The sequence below is a fragment of the Bactrocera neohumeralis genome, chromosome 2 (assembly GCF_024586455.1).
Source record: "Bactrocera neohumeralis isolate Rockhampton chromosome 2, APGP_CSIRO_Bneo_wtdbg2-racon-allhic-juicebox.fasta_v2, whole genome shotgun sequence".
Classification (NCBI taxonomy): Eukaryota; Metazoa; Arthropoda; class Insecta; order Diptera; family Tephritidae; genus Bactrocera; species Bactrocera neohumeralis.
Genome location: NC_065919.1, coordinates 3118235 through 3142029, shown reverse-complemented (window position 1 = coordinate 3142029; position 23795 = coordinate 3118235). Strand labels below are relative to the sequence as shown.

The 23795-nt window shown below is 34.7% G+C and overlaps 1 protein-coding gene across 14 annotated transcripts in view; it reads left to right on the top strand.

Annotated features, from left to right (window-relative positions):
- LOC126767759 (neurofilament heavy polypeptide) overlaps positions 1-23795 on the top strand; it is a 67398-nt gene that overhangs the window by 20161 nt on the left and 23442 nt on the right. For 7 of the 14 annotated variants that reach the window (XM_050485363.1, XM_050485365.1, XM_050485364.1 and 4 more), the window contains 5 exons: positions 10054-10162; positions 10371-10516; positions 12590-12703; positions 17645-17909; positions 23669-23729. In XM_050485363.1, the coding sequence (XP_050341320.1) occupies positions 10054-10162; positions 10371-10516; positions 12590-12703; positions 17645-17909; positions 23669-23729 (695 nt within the window). Of the gene's footprint in view, positions 1-10053; positions 10163-10370; positions 10517-12589; positions 12708-17644; positions 17910-23668; positions 23730-23795 lie in introns of all 14 variants that reach the window. The other 7 variants (XM_050485368.1, XM_050485374.1, XM_050485375.1 and 4 more) reach the window with 5 other exon arrangements.

The following is a 23795-nucleotide window of genomic DNA, read 5'->3' as shown; positions in this document are numbered from 1 at the left end:
ACATTAAGGCGCTTTGTGGTTAACACAACATGGACGCGGCATACCGACAGGCGAATACTACATGCGGTCGGGCCACCAGTGCGTATGAGCGTTTGCAGTTCCATATCAGCACACACATACATAAGTACCATAAACGAAATAATGCAGGAATTCAAACGAACGACACGATTCTGCGAATCTACGCTTATATGCATACATACATGCAATTTGATATCATTTGCCGTTGGTTCAGCACCGCAATCGGCCTCTGGCAGCGCCACTTATGCTGGCTGCCTTTTTGGACGCTTATTTGGTTTCCTTTTTCTCCCACATAAAAACGAAGAACATAGTTTGTAAATACGTATTCTTTTCCACTGACCACAACACTAACACAAGCACGTCTGTGCCACTTTTATTGCGCTCCTCGGTGTTGTTTGGTGTGCCTGTGGTCAGCTCGTGGTGAGCTTGCTATCCACTTTCCACTCCACCAAAATTGTTTGACTGTATGTTTGTTGGGTGTCTAATTTGTTAGGTGATATTGCGCATTTAATTATCTGGGCTGCGCTTAAATTACTAGGCATACAAACAGTTAATAACAATAATTTTTTATATTAGCGAGGAAATTTAACACTCTCAGTGCTTTGTTGCTGGCATTATACTTATTAGTCTTTATGGCGTTAAAGTTATATCTTATTGTGATTACAATATATATAACAATTATACCAAAATTAATTGGAATTTTTTTGGAAAATGTTTTATGGTTCTTGGTATAGTTTTCGGGTTTAGGTGCTTGCACTTCCGCATACATATGTGCGATCTGGTAATAGTGTTCTGCCTAAGTGGGGTTGAGTCGATACAAAAACCCGCGTAGAACATCCCTTCCCGCGTCATAAACAGTACCGCTGGTCGGTTCGGTCCGGTCCGTTGATAGTTCATTGCTGCATCACTCGGTTAGCTTTTCAAGGAGATTTGAGGTCCCCTAAGAGCTTTTGGTGATCTCGTAAAAAAACTCCACTGATTTGTGGGTTTTTCCAGTAATCTGTATCCCATTCGGCCAGAATACACTCACCATATTACTATTTGATGAACCTGTCACCAGAAGTAACTAGACCAACAGTCTAGTTGTTGATACCTTTCTGAACTTTTCGAGCTCTTATCCATATTATTACCCATATTGGTACTAAGACATGAACGACATTTCAGGTAGTATTGTTCACCTCATCCTACTACTTCTGAGACGCTTACTAAAAGCCAATCGCGATGCTCCCACAGCCTTTTCCTCTTACAACACATGCTAGGGACGGTCTTTGTGGAGTTAGCTATGAAAACTAGGTTTGCATGAAAAAGTATTATCATCTAATGCTACAATGCCAATATTCTTAGAAGCTATTTAAAAGGACTATATAAATATGTGTATACTTAAAGTTTCAATTTTTTTTTTAAAGAATTCTCGGTATTATTTAGCATAAAATGCGAACAAGAATGTGGCCTTATCCATATGTATCTGTTATTGTAGTACACAAGTATTTGCAAGGAATTCACTAACTTTGCATAACTGGAGCAGTCATGTTTGCAATTCTCTACAGTTCATTACACCAGCCCACACAGGCCCAAGCACGGCATGTTGAAGTGAAAGGAGCAAGTCTTTCAGCAGCAAGTATACGAGTATTTATTGCCACTGCAGTGCGTCTGATATATACGTACTTAAAGAATCGAAATCTGATTAAAATCAGCACAATGTAGTGATGTGCTTGCCTTTGTTGTAGGCTGCTACATACTTATGCATGTCATAAAAGCGACAAAGCCAAAGCGCTTTTCTTCGATTTTTCGCACTTACTTTCATGTGACTTTTTCCACATAGACATAGTTGAGGCAAAATTGTCCCTTGCAAGAAATAAAATCATTACTTTGCTGCTATATTGGAAGATGATGTAAGACGACAGCAACGAAAAAAAAACAAGAAAATAAAAACAAAGGCCAAGCAAAGTGAATAAGTTGTTTGCGCAATGATTCGTAAGGATACTTAGAGGACAAAACCAATGGCGACCGGACAAGCAGACGCCTTTCGAGACTTTAGTGCCAAAGTCGAAGGCATGTTGCACGAAGTGTTGATGCTTAATAGGGACTCAAAATGTGGTTAGAAATTTTCAGTATTAGAATAAAAAGATTTTACTTAATTGTATTTGATTTGTTTTCTGTTAAGTATGTCTGAGTAAAATTGTAATGCGTGTTCATACTTAGTTTTCATATTTTTCAATAGCAATACGCAATTATTAAAGTTTAGGAACCATATATATTTAAATTTAAAAATAAAATCGGCATTCCGCAACATAAATCCGTCTTCATTAAACTCAATTATTTATAGTACTTTTTATCGTCTTTTCCGTTTGAATGCTCCATTTATTTAATCATTTCTTAAGTACTTATCATTAAGTATTAATTCTACTTAAATAGGCCAGATTTAAAAGATATCAGATTCATTTTACACGTGTTACTTTTTCCATTCCGTTTGCTCGCTCTTTTGTAAAGATTTCGCATTATTTACATGCTTCATTTGCGGGTTTCTGCCATTTGCATAATTCAACTCACAGCCAGCCTTATTACGATGTAAAAGTACTAGAGCAATGGTTGTACATATAACAAGTCAATTGAAAAGTCCCCGGCCTGGTTCATAGATAATGCTACTATAGTTGAAAGGATATATTGTACTACAAAATGGTATCGTTAAGCCGGAGAGTCGCTATAATCAGTATATCAACCTTGAAGTGAACTATATTGAATAAAAAAAAGGATTTTGTATATGCTTCGCTATAGTAGGTCGGGGACTTTTCAATTGATCCGTTAGACATTTATGTATTGATATAAAGAGTGTTGCTTTGAAGCTACGTAATTTTTATTTAAATTGAAATAAAGAAAAATTAATGAAAAATCCTCATTAGTTAAAAATTGGAGCGCGGGAAGAAAGTTAGTTTAAGAGCATATCACCAAAACCACATTTCGGAACTAAAATTTTACACTTTTAGTGAATCATCTATTCATCACTAGACTCTGATTAAAAACACCAAGAAATCTTAAAAAACTGATCTTTAGTGGTGCTAGAAAATTTTATAAAGCTTTGCAATTATTTGGAAGAAGGTGTAATGAAAAAGCCCTTTCAATAAAATATGAAGTTTCTTAATCGATTTTCTCCCAAAAAATCAAATTCAATGAAATCCGAGAAGTTGAAAACTAATGCACTAAAATTCGATAAAGGTTGACTTCTCGTAGAGGTCATAAACTGAATATTTATGATTTTTCGTAGACGTCTTACATTCTGGATCTATTTAATATTTGGAAGTGGAATCTTGGTGTGGTCTGAATTTAAGATTAACCCAGCAGCTAGTACGATTTTTCGGCTTATTTTTCCATCACACTATCGCAAAATATTTACGGGTTGTCATGTTTAGAATAATCCGAAGGTGCCGTGGTAGTCCATAGTCATTTATATAGGGTGAACTAATTCGGGGTTCCCGACTTTCTTAAAGAAAAAATACAGTAACTTCAAATTTAATGGCTGCTACGCCTCAGATGGTCCGTCCGTTGAGGCTAATTCTCGATGACTGGTTCGAGTAACTGCCCGGCCCAAAACATGAACTGATTGATACGATGTGCGCTAAGTAGCACCGTCTTGCTTTCACGAACTTCAATTACAGGCATCAAATAGTCGGTTATCATGGCGCGATAACGGTCGTCATTGACGGTTACGTTCTCACTTTCATCATTTTAGAAGAAATATGCACCGACGATTTCACCTGGTCACAAATCCTACGAAACCGTTGTTTTTTCTGGATGAAATGCCCATTGAGCCAGAAATGGGCCTCGTCGCTGAACAAAATTTGGCTCGAAAACGTCGGATCTTCTTGGAGATGGAGCGGCTTTAGTTCTTGCACAAACTATATTTTGTACGTTTTCAATTTAAGATCTCGACGTAAAATGCGCCAAGTCGTTCCTTACGATAGTCTGGGTTGCTGCGAACGGCACCGAATCGACAATAATGAAAGCTGGCTCCAAGATGGGTGATGGTGTTGCGAATAGTACGATCAATAGACCGATTATGTTCAACATAAGTTGCGCTCTACTTGAATCAACCGTTATATTGTGTAATTTTTCTTTAAGAGGATATTTTTTTTTTGCTTGTACTATATTGTTATATATATTTAATTATAAGCATTTAGAAAAAATTCAATTCTCTCCCCAGATTTAGGGTGGACATACTTATCATATTAATAATGATGCATTTTATCTCCATGTTTACATATATGCAGACACAGTACGTGTAGATTTCTATACTTATACTATATAAATTCATAAACACATACACACGTATGTACATATATCTGTGGCACACATCGTAAACAATTCACTTTGCTATAAATAATCTGGAAGCATGCATTTCCATGGCATTTATACTCATAAGCCATAAAGCATGGATGTTGTCCTCAATAAATTCAATGAAAAGGAGAAGAGCACGTGAGCGTGCTATGGACAAAGACCTTCCACGCGTAACTGTAACTGGACGGCGGACTCGGTCGGGGGGTGGCGGTGTGTTTTAAGCAGAGTGGCGCTGATATTTGAGTCAGCAGTCTTGCACAGATGTTGAGCGCGTCTCCTTGACTTGAGTATGATTTATTTATGCGATTGTGATTAATTACAATATGGTACACAACAACAACAATAAATTGTGACACACATATTTTAAGGAATTATGCTGCAAATGCTGGAAAAGGAGAGTAAATTGTGGTTTTGCCAGAAATTGAAAATACGCTGAATAATTGACAGCAGTCGTGGTCATTATTCAACGGTAAATATTATTGGGTGTTTACCGGAGTGCATGAAATCGAAATGGAATAAATTTGATTGTCACCCTTAAATGAGGAACGCTGCGCGTTCGAAGTAAACGTGTGCGCAGCTACGAACTGAGCAACATGAAAAATGGTTCAAAATTTTGCATTGAACTTGACGCCGTAAATTTGCCCACCCGCCCATATCGCGCCCTGGTCTCACACGCCTCTGCGTCAAATTAAATCCCCTAACGACACGCCGCCTTAATCATAATGTTATTTCAGTTTGTCTTTAGTGACGTTGCCTTTTAATGTTGCACGCAGTCAGTTAGTCTACTTCAGTTGGCCCTGGCGGGCGTGTGTTGCGTGCGTAGCCGCCATTCACACCGATTTTTCAATTATCCACAATTTCTATATTGCACACAATTCACGCGTTTAAATACGCCGAACAAAAGTTCCAGCTGAAACAACGGTTGTTGCGCTACGCTGAACTTTGTTGCAGCCTTATTGCCTCCGTTTATTGGTAAATGTGACTGCCAATGCTAATTAAGTGTGCAAAGAATCGTTGCCATTTTCCACAGAATAATCAAGCATATTGCTAGCTGAACAAATTGGTTAGTGTATAATTGCTAATTAGTAATAAGAGTGTAAAAGTAATTGCAATTACTAAATTTATTTCAGAATTCAGTGCAAAATGTTGCCATGAATCAGTAATTTCATTAATAGTTTAGTAGTTGTTGTTGTAGCGCTGGAATACGTTCTTAAATAGTTTTAAGAGCGAGTCGGCTTAAGTATTCCTAATTCGCTTCAGTGGCAGACCGACTGACAACGGTGTCCAAAACCCTCTTATTTCTCGAGTGCCGATAGAAAATTTCAAAGGAAATACCCTAAATAACCGTTTAATGGTTCTTATTGCATTTGAAACCTCATAAAGAGTTAATATTTTAAGAATGATTTGATCATTCTTGGTAGTTGTGATCTGTTATCTATGGTGGAGTTGTTTCTAGGTCAATATGAAGAACATTTAGACAATTACAATTAGAGGTCTTACTTGGACTAAGAAATCTTTTCAATAATCTCTGCCCTGCAATATATAATCTTGGTCAATTCAATATTAGCAAATTTCTAATATTGTACAAGCCTAAATTTGTTAATTTTGTTCTGCTAAGGCTAGATCTGATTTTTTTTCACCGAGTCAGCACTGTCGAAATAATATAAAGTGTAGTATCCTGTTGTCGCATTTTGCTTAAAAACTCCCTGTTTTACAGAACCAATTTCATTGAAACTAGTATGCCCGTTCTAAGTCTGACATCCTGCTTAAATATTTTAAACTTTCTCTTGGGTCACGTATCTGTAATTTATTCAGTACTGATGTTATTTCAAAGGCTCTCTGTATCATATACGAGTATATCTCTCTCCAAAAATGCCTGTGAGCAAAAAGTGAGGCACGTGCATTGGAAATATATGATACAACTTTAATAGCATTTTTAAATTATTCGTCTATACATAACTCTCTTGCACTGTGCGTGTTTCCAGCAATACCGTTATTTACTCAGTGCACTAAAAAAGCGCAATTGTTTATGCCTTGTTTGCATGTTGTACAGCAATAATACTTTTTGTTCTTAACAATAACAGTGCGTCGTTGCACATACATATGTATACCTGAGGCAAAGCTACATACATATGTATGTAGGTGCCCAGCAGGAAAAAAACTTGAGCTAGTCCTTATTAAGGAAGGCAGATTCTTAAAAGCTATTGAGAAGTCTGGGGTTATGTGTCAAAATCCGTATGTCTGTCACAATTTGAAAAAAAAAAAAATTGTATTTATACAAGTCCGCTAATGTAATGTCTATGGGAAAATTAAAAAGCGGAGAGGATCCGAAGCTCTTTTTGAAAAAGTTCAAAACCGTTTGATGCTGAATAATTAAGTTCCTTAGCGATTTCATTGCTGCTTATGTGACGGTGACCAACACCATCCTTTCCATAATTTCATAGACTTTTTCAACGATAGGTCGGCCAGAGCTAGGTGCATCTTTCACATCGAAATTTCCTGAACGGAAGCGAGCGAACCATTGTTGTGCTACACGAACTGATACAGCATCGTCTCGGTATACTTTACAAATTTCATTGGTGGCTTGCGTGATATTCTTCCCATTTTTATACAAAAATTTCAAAATATAGCGAATTTCTTCATTATTTTCATTCATTATACGAATGAAGCGACATCTGTTGACAAAATACGAAAAGACTTTTTCGACAACACAATATTTTAACTTCGTCCAAGCGACGCGCAAGCACCTCACTAACACTACGTTTATTTTTCGCACACACTGTTCGTACACAGCAATTCGGGCGTCGCATACAACAATTGCATTCGAAATGTAACGCCAACTCGACCCAACTATTGCGCTGCCATTTCGAGTTGAAATTTTTTATTTAACTACTAACTGCTTTTATTTATAACTGTTATTTACATAGTACTGCACCGCTTAACCCACTGAACTTTATAAAATCAATACAAAATTGTTTACAACCACTGCTGCAATTGGCCACTTACGGTCTGTTGTTGCCGCCAGCAGTAGCGATTGCTGCCATGGCAGCCGTAAACTTGGCTAATTGTTTGTGCCACCACCCCTGTGTGTTTGGTGGTGTTGGTGGAGTGATGTCTGCCAATGGTTACATGCGACGCAATGCAGTCAGCTGTTTGGCACTAGGCTAGCGCTGTGACACACACGTGCTCGTTCGGCTTGGCTGTTGTGATGGAAGGAGCAGGGATTACCTCCCGTTTGCTATAGGTATAAATGTAGTACCGTTATATTTATGAGTACATCCATATATGTGGGCGATGCTTTGCCTGCTGGTGCTTGTGTCCGCAGCAAAGCACCGTAGCTCGTTAAGTTGACATTTTGATTTTAGCTGTTCTTTATTATTCTTCTTCTTGCTGCACTCAACAACTTTACGACCATCCGACTGTGGGGAGTTACAAATCTGCACATTTCAAATTAAAACTGCAGCAGCTTATGTCCCCAAGGCGTGGTGTGGTGTGGTGTGTGCGGGTCGGTGATTAAGTGACTTTTGGTTTTTGATTGCAGACAGCTGTTTCAGCTTGCATTTTTTGCATGACTGGAGGATCAGTCAACAATAACTCCGCACCGGCAGCGCAACTTCTCTATCTTTCCACATGCAGTTCTGGCAATGCTTCTATATTTCTGCACTTTTCATAGCGGTAAATGTTGCTTTACTAAGTGCTTTTCGTTAATCCTTTAATCCCTTGAAATGGCAAACCCATCATTGACTTATGTAAGTCTGTCGAGCGCAAACATTTGTGGTGAGTGATTGTAAGGCTCTTGCTGTTTGGTCAACTGCCATCTGTAATCATCATTTACTGCTCACTTTTCTCTATCAATTTTTGTATGTGTGCCTTTCGTGATTTGTTTGAATTCAATTTGGGCGACAAGTTGTCATTTGGGCATTGCAAAAGCATTAATCAACACAAACTGTAGCTTAGCCAATTGGCAGTGACATAGCTCGCTACAGAGGTACTCTTATATTGTACTCACATGTATGTGTATTTTTGTATTAGCTATAAAATGAGTGTGTGTGTTTGTGTGTGTGTGTTGGCTACATGTCCGCAATGTCATCTAGGTCCTCTGTGTCCTCTCACTTAACCGCAATGTTAGACCATTGAGTGTTGTTGCTCCTACTGTTTTACAGTTAGTACAGTTAGTGGCTTAGTATACAATCGTAATGGCGAAAAATTGGATAGTCGCCAAGGCAAAACAAGTTGTAAATTGTTTAACATTCCACTTGTTTACTGGACAACCACTCGTACACAATTTTTTTTCAGTTAGACACATCCTTCTGTGGTTGATTTATATATAAAATGTTATTTAGTATGTTTTTTTTTACGTTTTAGGGTCAAATTGATTTTTAAAATGAGTTTTGTTTTTCGCTTGAAAATTCTTTATCACTTGGAGTAGTCTAAAAATAATTTTGATTTGACGTTTTTACGAGTCATACCCTTTTGGCATCCGGGGTGCGTCATCTCTAGTGTAAATTTGTCGATAGTAAGACTTCAATTCTAAGTCCGATAGTTAAAATCGATATCCCTGATAGTTGTTTTATTTTATCTGGCCACAAATTCGTGAGAAAGAACTTGAGCTTATTGATTTCAACAAGACAGCATGTCATGCAACACAGCAAAGCAAACTACTAATTTTCTGTAACAAAAATTTCTTGAACTCCGGAATAGTTATTAAAAGTCATAGGACAACCAGATATTTAAATTTAGATCCTTGAAAAGAAGATCGACACACACCACTTCTTCGTGGATTTTCAAGACGCTTTCGACAGCACGAAAATGAACTGCCTCTATGGCGATATGTCTGAACTTGATATCCTCGCCAAGTTAATTCGGCTGTGTAAGCTGACGTTCGATACCAAGCAAGGTTTCAGACAAAGAGATTCCCTAACGTGTGACTTATTCAATCTATTGCTTGAGAAAATAATACGAGGTGCAGAGCAAAGCAGTGAAGGTACAATTTTCTATAAAAGCTTACAGCTACAGGTGTACGCCGATGATATTGATATCATTGACCTCAACAACCGCTCCGGTAGTTCTGTTTTCTAGACAGGATACGTAGCGCATGGGTTTGGTTATGAATGAGAGCAAGACGAAATATTTCCTGTCATCAAACAAACACTCATCGCATTCGCGACGTGGGTCGCACGTCACTGTTGATAGTCATAACTTTGAAGTCGTAGATTTCGTCTAACTTGGAGCAAAGGCTAAACTTTACAAGTCCATTATCGTTCCCGTCCTGTCATATTTATGAGTACATGAACGATGGCAACAGTTGATGAGTCGGCCTTAGGAGTGTTCGAGAAAAAGGTTTTGCGTAAGATTTGTGATCCTTTTCGCATTGGAACTTCTGCTTTGAAGGTTTTCGATTCAGTACCCGCCAGTAGAAGCAGAGGAAAAAGAGACCTCTACTCCGTTTGAGGGATTAGGTAGAGAAGTACCTGGCTGCACTTGGTAGAAAGAAAGAAACGACTGGCGCGCTCGACTATAAGAAGTTAAGAAGAAAAATACAGTTTTAATGTATTATTTGTGTTCCACAACTTTTGAGCATTTCATAGTAGTCATAATAATAAAAGTGGACTTACAACAAAATTACTTTTAATATTTTTATTGTAATTTCCTATAAAATAAATTCAATTTATTCAAAAACATTTTTCGCTTTTTTCTTTTTAGCAGCTCCATTCGGAGTATCGGAGCACTTATCGCTGGCATGAGTTCACAGGCAATTCGCGGCCAGAAGTGGTGCGTCGTGCGCCAGCACCCAATCCAAGTCAATTCATCGGTGAGTTGCCCAAACGTAGATGAAACAAATAATGCGCATACGCTGTTTGCTAAAAACATATTACTAGAACCTAGAAATATATATATGTATATATATAATTATTTAGTCTATACATACTTATGTACTTGTATTCTCATTTATGTTATGCAATATTGAAAAATTTATGCTTGAACGCTTAACTTCAGTTACTATTCAAAACTATCTTAAGCCTCATTAACAGGTCCAACGAATGAGCCACCATTACCCAGGCGGAAAAAATGTCCAGAGTTGGCATACAAGTCGCACGAATTCATTATCGGTTCGGAGTACACAGATACGAGAGGTGGACATGCTGGTGCCAATCGGTTAGCCAGGGTGAGTTGAAAGACTTTTATGTAGCTATAAATGTATATGAAGGGGAAACTCCTAAAATATGTTTATGTGGTAAGGCAGGGATTTTTCTTTGCGGAATTGCAAAGCACAAAATTATTTTAAAATAAATACGCAACTGAAGGCAGCCCACTATTTTTAGTACAACAAAATTATAAACTCCCTAATGCTTCATCAAAAACATTTTCTTCAAATTATATTATATCCATAATAGTAATCTATGAAAATGTATCACTTTATTCATTTTAACAACATTCATTAGCTTACCGGAAAGCTTTGACCTTAACCCTCTTCTTACCTGTTCTACTTGCAGTGACGTCACTGTGAATGTGGAATTTTCAAAAATGTTGTAACATATTTTTATACGAAAACTAAATAAATGTTAGCTGTAATGTATATAAATGAAGCTTTCCCATGTATTCAAGCACTTATTGTGCAATTATTGTATATAACGGTATATTTGTGAGACATTTAATGACAGCCTTCATGGAAAGTCCATTTCTATTATTTTTTATTAATTCTGTTCGCTTATCCCAGACAATGGCGTACATTAAAGTGAGGATACTATACATATGTGTGTAAATTATTCAGCTTTTGTTGGCTTGCGCCCATCATGTTCAGATGGCAGTCAGCATTGCTTTTACTTAGCTAACAGCAGAGCGGCGTGCCCTTGATTAGACCGACCGAGCGACGCGACGAGATGCGCGGGCAAGGACGTTTGTCGCACGTTTTTTTTGTTTTTGAAGCATACAATGGCGAGCTTTCAAGCATTTAAAGCCACTAAAACATGAACGTATGTGCTCGCCAGTGAGTAGAAAATATGTTCGAATACTTTTGGAGCAAATAAAAATGCCCACTTTTTCTGTTTTTTTTTCTGGTTCGGTCGAATAAAGTTTATTTAGTTGTGAAAATGCTAATTTAAATTTATCGCAAATCACATGCAAACCACATTAATCCATCTGTGTGAGCGTATTGCGCTAAAAGCATTGCAAAGACATGCAGTTCGGTTTTCTCTTCTACTTTTATGTGTGTGGGCAAACTGCGGCCTCATTCACTTTTGACGCTCAGAATTAAAATTTTATTTCAATTTCATGGTTTGCTGATACTCTAAGCGCGCATTCACGCTAATTAATCTTTATTAATGTATGCGTTTTCAATGGAACTGCTCAAATGCACATACATATGTGCCTACGAGAGTCTGAACCGGCTTGCATTTCTCTCTAATTAACCAAACAGTGGTCGTAAATTATAAGTAAATGATTGACATTATGTATGTATCTAATTACATATATTTTTATAAAAGTGATTCATAGATTGAAATCAGATTTTTAGAAAAAGTGTTCTGTGTAGATAACCAAAAAAAAAAAAAAAATTAAGTATAAATTGTCTTATTTTCTAACCGGTGAGAAAAATAGTATTCAAAAATTTATGAGTAAAATTTTTCAAATATTTCAATGTGAAAAATTTCAGATTTTTTGTTCTATTTTGTTCTGTAAAAGGATTTTTTTTATCACTTTTTGATAGCAGTCTTTGTTTTCTTTGAAAAATTGGACTTTTCCGAAACTTCAGGCAAAATAAATTGCTTCTACGCCTTGTTCTCACAACGCAGATTAGGTCTCTTTCCTAAGAGATAGATACAAGAAAAGAAGAAAATTGCGTAGAATAATTAATCGATATTCTTAATTAATTAGTCCATAATGCCGCTTTTCAGTTTACAAGACAGTCTATGGTTTCTCTCCTCATTTCTATGCTTAGAAGAGTTTTTCCAACCGAGTTTAGGCAAACTTTTTGTCAACCAGCAAATATTTCGCTCTCGCGTGTCTGTCTCAAATACATCTAATGTATTTTCTTTCAAAACTCTCGATCTGTGTCTATATAATGGTCCTATTCAAGTTTAATTTGATAAGCATTAGTCTCAAAAGTATAAAATTTCAATGGACTAAACTGACAGACTACAGATATAAAGATATACCATATATATGCATAAGCATGCTAAATACATTTTATATTAAATTTAATTTAAATATAATTTTTTTTCTGGTAAATTTTGCTTTCAAGTCGGAAGAACGCGGTACACCATCGCGTCGGAGCAAATCTGAGGGACCTCCAGCTGTGCCCAATGGACGTGCGTATGCCATACCAGAGGAGGTTGATGGACCGGCAAAAAAACAGGTATGTTTTCAGGAGCATGTCAAATTATTTTTCAAATCTTTACATATATGCTAAAAGTATGTCGTTTCTATATGTATATGTATGCCCAATGTGTGGAAAAATATTAACTATTTAGTAAAGAAAATATAGCTACAAACATAAATAGTACGAATTACATATTGTGGTCTTGTATAGAAAAATATTTATGTGTGTGTCTCGTGAGTTGAGTTGATATTATACTTAGCTGAAGCCAAATTTTTTGGGTCAGTTTATAGAAAAGTTGATATCTTAGCGTCTGTGTATATAATCAATAGTATTAGTTAATCAATGCTACAAATGTATAATTCTTCTTACGGAACTAAGACTTTGCCTATGTGAAACATAACTGGCATTCGATGGTGGATTTATTATTCTACTAACGAAAAGCTAACATTTTATTGATCATCTAGATAAGAGGCTTTGTGCGTTGTGTCCGTTTATGTTGGTTGATAGAAGTTTGAAAAACATTGTGTCTCATATTATCCACATTATTTGTCATATTTCGAAACCAAAAAAGTTTTCTATTATTGGCTCAACACTTTACATAACTATCGCGAGTTCAACATCGTTCGTTGGTGCTCATATTTTCAAATTTATTGCCACTAATCTAGCATCGCTTAAGATTGAGGCATGTATTTAAGTCAGCACTCATTTTCAGTAATATTCCTTTAAGTTGTTCTGAAAGAAATATAAAAACTCGATTAGAAATACGCAAAGTTTTGATGAAAATCGTTGAAAGCTTAGGAGATTAGATCAGATCTATAACCAAGTGGCCAAAATAATTTAAAAAAATTCTAAAAATTAATATTGACACGCCTTATAAACAAATACGTTACTTACTGAGATTAAAAATTTAGTCTATCAATCCTTCAGCATGAACATTGGTCGGGCATGTGAGTGAAATGAAATTACAAAGAATGTGTTTGAAAAATTAATTACATACTAGTATCTACATTTATAGCTGTAAATTATTAGCGGTGTTTTGTTGATGGCTAAGCATGACAATTATTTTCCGTGCTCGTTTAAGTATATGTAATTAGTTACATTACATTATTTCAATATAATATATTTGAAAAAAAGGATTACTCACATGATTAAGTAAAATATATGAAATTTCGAATTTATTTTTAATGACGAAAGAAATGCTAATGAAAGATATGTATGTACATATGTATGTAGAAAGTTTCTTCGTTATAATTATATTTTTAGTATCATATAGTATCATTCTTCTTTTATCGAAAATCATTTAAAGAAATTTCTGTGCGATTACCCGCCTGTTAGTTATATCTCCCAAGTTTGTTCTAAATTCTCTAAATTAGAAAATTTGTTGTAGTTAGTTTTGCAATGAAAGACAGTTTTTCTATATCTACACTTTTTTTGGTGTGTTGTTTCTCCCTATCCATCACTGTCTCCTTCAACTTTGGACTCGTTTTAATAAAATTCAGCGGAAAAGGATTTCATTTTACCTCAGTGCACAATTTCACGCAGCCAAAAGTGAAAATGGGAATACTTGTCCATTTCTATTATGCGCTATAAAGATAAGTGCCAGCTTACATACATATATACACCATTAAACAGCATATGAGTAGACACATGTATTACGTCGCCATTGCGCTGATCAAAAAGTGTGGTGAAATGCTGAAGGACTCTAATATATTCTCTTTTGAAATGGCAATTTCAACAGCAACGCACATACTTATACGCGCTCACAAACACACATGCCAGTATTGAGCGCGGTAAGGGCTTGTAAGCCTGCTCATATATTCTTAAGACATACTCAACAGTAAAGAGCTGGTATGCATTTAGATCAATAAGTACTTCAGCGGCATACTACTCTCATTTTTATGCGAACCCATTCAATTGGCAAAGTTCGATTTACTGTTGCCAGTTGTTGTAGCGCCTCTTCATAGCCAAGCAACGGCACGAAAGGCATGTTAAGGACTATCCAAAAGCATTAGCTTAAATATAAAGTGAGACGTAATAAACGATACCAGCAGATATATTTTCATATACATATACCATACGTACATATGTATTTTCAATTCGACCAAAACTTGCAATGCTGGTGTGCTGCTAGGCGAATGTATCCTCACCTGCACCTTCCTTCACTTTTGCACTTTGCAAAATTTAATTTAACACTTTTCGACTCTTTCTCAACAGGGTTTCCACTCAATGATTTTTTCCGAAAGGTAGTAATAAATGAAGAGGCAAATATCTGTGTATAAAAATAAAAGTAAGTGAAAAGTTAGTTATATACTTACGCATGTAGAACGTATTTCAATATTTGCAAGAATGATAAATATTTATTTTGAAATATAATCTTTCATGTATTCTAACCCTGGGAAGTGAAAATTAACAGGAAAATCTTTGTAAACAATTTAAAATTTCTTGTTCTTGAACAAGATACTTAAATTTGTAAGATTTTTAATACTTCTCGGAATCTTGTCCTTCTCTGGCTTGATATTGTTTGGATCAGTGGCCGAATTTAGATTCTCTGTGATGATTAGGTTGGGTTAAATTGGCATTCCTAATAGGGAAATCACTTGGGCAGCATTGAACGCTGGTCCGTTTTAGTACATTCAGACTCCTATATATGAGATCATAAACCCTTACAGATCGACAAGGCGTTTTTATCCTGTCAAAAAATTGTTGAGACGGCTAATAATAGTTTCAATTATGTCTTCAGGTTTCGCAAAGTTAATATTATCGAGATGTTTCAGCCTCAGTTTTGCAAAAGCTGGACAATGGAGTACTGCCGACTGAGAACTTCTACAATTGCGGCAAGATGAACTTTGCTCAAGGCAAGTAGTGCAGTAGCACACTTACATTCTACTCTTGACCAGAGAAACCTCGTAGTCGCACAAGAACTGTACGCCGACCAGAGTCTGCTAAGTCTTAACCAGTCCTCAGGCTGTCTTAAATTGATCTAATCTAGCAAAAGCCACATGACACCTTGACTGTACGCTGAAGTTACGTCGGTATGTTGCCATCAGGGCACGAGGACTTAAGGGGCTTGAATGAATTTAGTGCGGAGGTAATATAACGTTCATAAAAAAGGTCCAAGAAGACCCTCTTGAAGGCCCCCTACCACCACTTCTTCAGTTGGGCGGTCCCAAGAATGGTGTCAATGACTTCTAGCTGCGCATGATCCATTTCTCCGCATTTTTCAGAGTGCGCCTAAGCCGTGAAGACTCATTACGCCCCTCTACATCTCCATAGAACTCTGTCCACGTGGCTATTTTAGCTTTCCTCAACTAGATCTTGTATATAACCACACACCTGCCTTCAAATCATCCCTGGAGCCACTTTTACGGACTTTGTTGCATAGTTTACTGCTCGCCGTTAGCTCTGATGTCCACCAAGGAGGTTTCCCTATATCTTTTTGAGTTTTCAGAGGATAGGCGCTTTCAAGAGTAGTTCCATACACAGAGCTGAAAACCTCGACGAGCTCATCAATTGCGCCTGCACATAGGATCGAGTCCATATCAGGCGCGTTGAAAGAGCTGACAAAACTTTCTGCAATGCAGGGCTCAATTTGTATTTGTAAAGTTTCTATAGGTCTGCACTTTGGGACTCCACGACGATCCGCAGCAACACATTCAAGAAAAATTTAATTTCAGTCAATTCTTGAAAGATTTTTTTTGCTACCCAGATAAAGTCATTTAAGGGGCTATACCAGTGTGACGCATGAAAAATTAGGCGATTTTCGTGAATTTTTATTAGAGAAAGTACGCGATTGAATATTTCGAACATCTTTGAACGTAATAAAGTATATTTTCGACTATATTTTAAAATTTTTTTTTTACAAAAATGTTGAAAAATAATATGGGCTGTCTTGATTCCGGCCGAATGAGTTGCTGAAACAAAAAAAATTGAAAAGTTTATTAAACTTAAAGATATTTTCTATACAATGACCAACGATCTTTGAAAAATATCAATAATGAACAAAATGGCGTAATTTTGAAAAAATAAACCGTTTTTTTAGGTAAAAAATGGTCGTTTTTTTAATGCCAAATTGACAATTTTCAACCAATTAAAAAGATCGGAGGTCATTGTATAGTAAATGTATTCAAAAATACTCAATTTTAATGAATATGAAGTAGATCGGTCAATTTCTCGTTGAGTTATGACGCCAGCAATTTTGAAAAATGTCGTTTCAAGAAAAACGCGTTTAAATTTTCACTTATACATATACATATGTATGTTTGCACCTCAGAGCGGTCGCTCTTTAGAACGCTGCCATCCAAAAACTATTCAAGATACGACCTTCCCGTTTTCACACGATATTTATGGAAATATAAGCTATCGAAAAGGCAAATAAAAAAATTATTATTTTTTTTTGAAAGTGTCACACTGCTATACCAGTACCCCTTAAGTAAATCAGTCGAACATTTTGCATGCTTTTTCATCATATCTGTGGTTACATTTTTGGCTATTAATACCCAAATATTTAGATATATAAATATAAATGTATATATTTAGCAGATTGTACAGTTATTTGTTATTAATTAGGTACTAAAAAATTGTATATCTTTTAAAGTTCAAGCAAATTTAGTCATAATTTATACAAGTTTTACAAAAAATACTTGTATTTTGTCTTTCTCTCTTTTCTCTCCAAAATATTGTTTTTTTTCCTCATTTTGCATTTGTTCTCTCGTTTTCTTTTATTGTATAAAAAAAAAAATAATACTATTTGCTCGCTTGCTGTCGTCATCATCGTTGTTGTCGTCGTACTTTACATCGTGGTTGCATTGTGAAAAAAAAACAACAAAATGTTTAATAAACAAATTAATTACTTGCCGCCGGCTTTTTGTATTAAACAAAATAATAATAATAATTCTCTACAATTTTATGCATTTATATACTTGTTTTTGTTTTATTTGTTCCCTCTCTCTTTTTTCTCTCTGCTCTTCTCTTTTGCAGGCGGGTGAGTCAAATGGCCTATTCAAAAAGACCATCTCAAAATTGAGCACAGAATATCGTTTGCAATTCGTTTGGCCCAATGTCCGACGAATAAAGGGCATTGAGGCCGGCGATGCGGCGGATCACCCCCGAAAATCAATATCAATGGGGGCGCTCAAAGCTAGCCAACAACAACAGCAACAGCAGCAACAACTGCATCTCAGGCAACACCCACAACCGGCAATGCCAACCGTTCATAAAAAACGTACAACAAATCAGAAAGAAGGTGCGACAATATTCAATTGTCGCTAATAATTAATTCACAATAATTAATTTACAAGTTAATGAATTTAACGTTTAATTAAAAGTAAAGCGAAAATGTTTCGAATTCTCTTAAAATAATTTACTAACAACTAACTAGAAGCGTTTCAATTTCCAATTAAGTAATTCACTTAAAAAGCTCGACATAATCAAGTTAGTTAAAGTTGCAACAAGCTTTTGTTGCTATTGTTTAACTGTAATTAAGCAAAGTTGTAACACTGGTGCGGTAGAAATGGAAAAGCGCTTAAGTAAACATAAATAACAAAATAGAGAGACTCGAAACCTTGCTATTTTTTCCACAAAAGTACTGTTATATTTCACCATCTCTTGTTTATCATGCTCAGCATCCTAACCAAATCCATTTTTGGATAATGCAGGATTGCAATTTTCATTAGTTTTCTGTGTTTTTAGTGAGCCCACATCTCTCTCAAATTTTTGGTATTCTTGATCTCTTTAAGTGATGATATGAAATGTAAATTCTACTTTTATCCAATTTGTGAATCTTAAAGCCTTATAAATCAGACAGACGAGCATTTTGAATGTATAAACCATTACCTGTAAGAACCTCTCCGGTTTGACAGAAATAAGTCCCTCCGCAATCGAATTTGAGGTTATCAGGAAAATAAAAAAATCAGTAGAATCAACTTAAGTGCTATTCATTTTTCAAAACTGACGCGCATTGTGTTACAACTAGATGACTTTGGTCAAAATTAAACTCGATGTTGAAAAAACCGCAAGTAGTAAATAACTGTTGTACAATTTATTTATTTGCAAGTTTTCGTAGTAAAGCTTTTCAAAAAATATTTTCTAAAAATTTTAAGAAACTTTGCGGCTCTTAAAGCTATGAAAATTTAATGCTCGCGTTGGTAGATTTAATTTTTGGAAAGAAAAGTTGAATTATTTTGAAGTTTTTTATGTACACGCTGTCGTAAATATGTTGCTTCAAGTGCGAAACGATACAAAATGTACTGTAGTATTCAAAATTAATTTTTTTCCAAATAACAGAATATGCACGTAGCTACCGCGCCTAAAAATATGCATATGAAACTAAAAAACTGAACTCATTTTAAATATCCGAAGTATTGATGATTCAAAGCAATATTTGTTGCATATTTTTAGTAAAACTTTGTTTGCGCCCGTAAATGCATACTCTGTTAACATACTTTTTCTATAAAAATAAATATACTAATTTGTAGATCTCAAATAAGTCAAGCGAACTGCACAAGACTACAATTATATTGTTTTTGAAAATGCCAAATCCTTTTGAGCGTTTCTAAAAGTGAAAAAATAAACAAAAATCTGTTACTTATATTAAATTAGAAAATCATAACTATTATTTTTTGGAAATTCTAATTAAAAATGTTCATATAGCATACCTTTAGGGAGTGACTAATTAAGAAAAACAACGTAGCATACCTTTAGGGAGTGGTAAAAGATTAGCAATACTTAAAGCTTTTATAGCGCACTTTTTGGAAACTGTTTTAGTTTTACTGACAACCATGCGATACCTTTAGTTTGCTATATTTGGTTGGCATTAATAAAATTGTTATTGCTATGAAAAATATTCAAAAGTCTGAACCCAGTCTGCTGTGGCTGAATATCCGGCCTTCAGAGGGAGAACAAAAGTATTTTTACGTAATGTGGCTGTAATTGAAAAACAGTAGGTTTCAAAGTGAAGCTGTAAAGTTTCCAGTGTTTTCTTGAATATATATGCACTTTCTCCTCCACTGCCGATGCTGATTTTATGGGGTGAAATTTGATGACTACTCAGCAAAAAAAATTAATTAAATTCTATAGCTAAATTTAAGGTGTCTAACCTTTGCTCAAAACATGAAAGCAATAACTTCCTTATTATTGAATTTGAAAAAGATGAAAAACGCCTCAGAAGGATTTATACCATTTCAAATACATTTCTAGCGGACTGTGTAATTTAAATAGTACTTTAATTGTATTTAAAAGTATACCGTAATTTTACATTATAATTTGTTTACATTTTCTCTTAGACATTTATATATTTTATAGCTTTAAAATATCATTTGCTAACTAATTTCTCTAACAAAAATCTATTAAACTGAATATACTGGAAAATATTGCCAATTTTACTAAAGAAAATTCTCTATTACAAAAGTTTCCTTCTTTATATAGAACGAAATTAAAGTAATGCAAAGTAATGCATTCACTCTAAATATGCTTTTTCAAACATAAAATTTTGACAAAAAAATGTAAGTTGAAACTTTCAAAATGCAAAAAATGACGTAAGTGTTGAAGTGTTAATAACAATGAAATATTCTAACTTATCTTATTTTTTGTTAATTACACAAAGAATGGTGAAACTGAGTGCTCAATGAAAGCTGTAGAGTTTGGAAAATTCGTACAAATACTAAACTAATAACAAGCATATGAAAACAAAACGAACAAATTTAAAATCCATGACTCAAAAACACTTTCGTAAAGTTTAAAAATTAATTTGGTAAGCGATTTGCATACAATCTGGCAGCTTTGAGTCATTTACTGTGATATGAAAATAATTTTCCTCACTTCCACGACTTTCAGTGAGCACAAATTATGATTTTATTTTCTTCTGTAGTATTATTTAAATGTAGCAGAAATCATACAGTGAGCATGCCATTATAAAGAACAGTTATTAATTGTATGGAAATTTAATTTTAGTGTACGGTTATGTGGAAAAATTAAGGAGTTTTTCATTTGTTTAGTTCTTCTTCGTGATTGTGAGGAAAGGCATGACAAATAAACTTCACATCCCTCATGTGATTCTGTTTTTTGTATATTTTCTCTACGGTATTTTGATTGTTTTTGTTAGCAGGATATAGTCAGAGAATAAAATACACAAAATAATAATGAAAATGCGATATAGTTAGGTCCTAACCGTGGTGCCTTAATTTCTTTGTATTTCAAAGAACAACATCTGTTGAGAATAAAAAAAATTCCACCAGATCGACTTCATCATTTTATTGCATTTAAAGGCTTGGCTCTGTTCATAAAGCAGTTAAAATGTTAAAGGACATCACTATCAGACAAAATATATAAAACAATGCAATGTTCTCGAATTTCTCTTACTATCAGCACTTTATTTTAATGGGTAGCTACCTTTTCAGGCCCAGAAACCCCTGTATAGAACACGGCTACTGCGTTTTACATATAAAATAATTAACAAAGTCTTTTATAATACATTAGAATATATGACTGAAACCTAAAATCGATCAATAAGAGATAGAACGATGTCAGAAATCAGGACTTGTAACCTCGAGACCAATTTTGATTACACTTTTTCGTACGAACGAATTTTAACTTATAATGCAAAGATAATTAGATTCCCGAAAAGACACAACTTAAGGTCAACTTCAATAGCTTATAAGCGTTTTTTGGTCGTTTTCAGGTTTACTTTTCTTTCTCTCACTATTGCGTGTTCAATCGTGTTTAATACATAACGAGGTAAACTCTGAGCGCACCAGAATAGTTCCAGCATGACTTTAATAATAGTTTCTTTAAAGTTAATATGCTAAATGTAATGAGGAGAGGAGGGAAGCTTAATAATATTTTAATAAATTTGAATTTTTTTTGAGGTTATAAAACGGCAGAGTAATACTAAAATCTTTCTTCACTGAATTAAATTAGAGTAATTTTAAAAAATTTTATTTATTTATTTTTTTGGGTTATTATCATATGAAATGAATACAACTAGAGGCTACACAGTGTAAATTTATTTACAAAGGAAATGAAATGTAAATACACAAACAAATGTGAGCGTTGCAGTTTAGGAAAGAACCTTCGTTAGAATTGTTTAAATTTATTTAGTTAATTTCCAAAGAAAAAATATTTTTACTACTTTAGCTTAGCTTTCTAATTTTTGCGTGAAATTGAGCTTTGAATTTCCAAAATTTATGCTGCTTCTGCTGAGAAATATATTTGCTACTCTACTCCAAAACAATGCTGCTTCTACTATATTTTATTTTAATTTAATGCAAAAATTCCAAAAATTGTAAGAATAAACCGGCCAGCTTTGCTGGTGTTAGTAGTGACTGCGAATTTGAGATAATGAAAGCTGCTTTTGCCTAATTTCTTCTCAACGTGTATTTATTTATTTTAGAATATTTTTTTTATAATTTTATCTAACTGTAATATTCTCCTCAAACGACACTTGCTACATTTACTACATTAATTTATTCGTGTAATTCAATTCAACCTGATTTGTTCGATGAAATTTCGTTCTATATTAACACCATTCATCCACAGCGTACAAACATACTAACACATACAAACGCATAACAAATATACTAACCAACATGCATACAAAATTCACATTAACATTTACTCACACATACATAGGCACACTAACATTTACATGAACATTGTATTTTGGCTTATTTTTTTCTTATTTCGCAAACTTCAATGCGCCACCCAAAAAACCCCATTTTAATATTTGTGAAAAATATTTAGCTAAGCGCCAATGAAGTGAAACCCCTAACACCTTTGCAACGGCTGCTGCACTGTCCCCCAAAATATTTGTTGAAGAAATTTTTTTGATTTACCTTGCTTAGTTTTCAATTCATGCCGCCCGATTTCATTTCACTGCTGCCTTTTCCTCAATGAAAATTATATTAATTAAATTATTCGTTTTCTTCGTATTTTTGTTGCATTGCTGGCTTTGGTTTCATCACATTACATGCTCGAGGGACACGTTTCGTTTAGCAAAATATAAATTCTTTCCTGCCTTAGTGAAATTTGTTTGGTGGTTTAGTCCAGTTTGGCCTAAAAGCTGGTCCAATTCTAAGTCGTTACTTGTTGAAATTTTCTCTTGATAGATTTTTCGAAAAAAATTTACTGTTGTATGTGATATTTCCTTGCGATTTGCAGATTTGCTGCTCGAAATATTTCTATAAAGTTATTTTAGGTATCTCACATGACATATCTACTAATCCAATTCAGACGTATGAGGTCTGTCGAAAATCACACAATGATGAACATTGTTAAGGTTCATTCGAATGATTATATGCGTGTAAATTTTAAACAAATAAATTGAAAAAATGAATAACACTCTAAAAGATAAGAATCGGCAGTTGAAATAGGTACAAGCTTTAACTTTTTCATACATTCAGTCTACTGCCTTCCCTAGCTATCCAACTGTTAAGAAGACTAATCAAATCCATTACATGGTTCAAGCCCTTAAAAGTGAATACAGTGTTCTTCTTTGTGATAGGTACAAAGAAAGACTTACTGCTGTCTAACACAGTGTCATAGCAACAAGAAAAATATTATCTCCGAAAAGTCATAATAAAATGCGAGCTGAGTGTTGCCAAAGCATATTCTGTGCAGCTTGAAGGCTACGAAAGTACCCTTCAATACTTTTTAAATCTAATTCATAAAATATTTAGTACTAAAAATAACGGAAGAAAACGTTCTCTTTGTGCTAAACGAAATGCCTCTCTCACTCTTTTTTCCATAAGTTACACATTTTTATTAAAGTTTTATTATTTTTTTTAAGATTTTCTCATTCGGATTTATTTGTTGTAGTAATTTATTGTACAAACGATTAAGAGAAAAATTTTAGCAATTTAAGACTTAAATACTTTCTATACCTTTTTCTGCTACATCATAACTTATCGATTATTATAGAAATATGTTATAATATATAACTTTCTTGATAACTGCAAACACACTAAGAAATGAAGTGGAACGAAAATTAAATTTTTTATGTGCTTTCAGCTACACTACATGAGCTGGAGCCGCTGGTTAGCGATGCAGAAGAAAGCAAACCACAAGAAAAGTATGCAAAAACAATTTCACATTTTATGTAGAAATATTTACTTCTTTTAGTTTTTTATGCACCCTT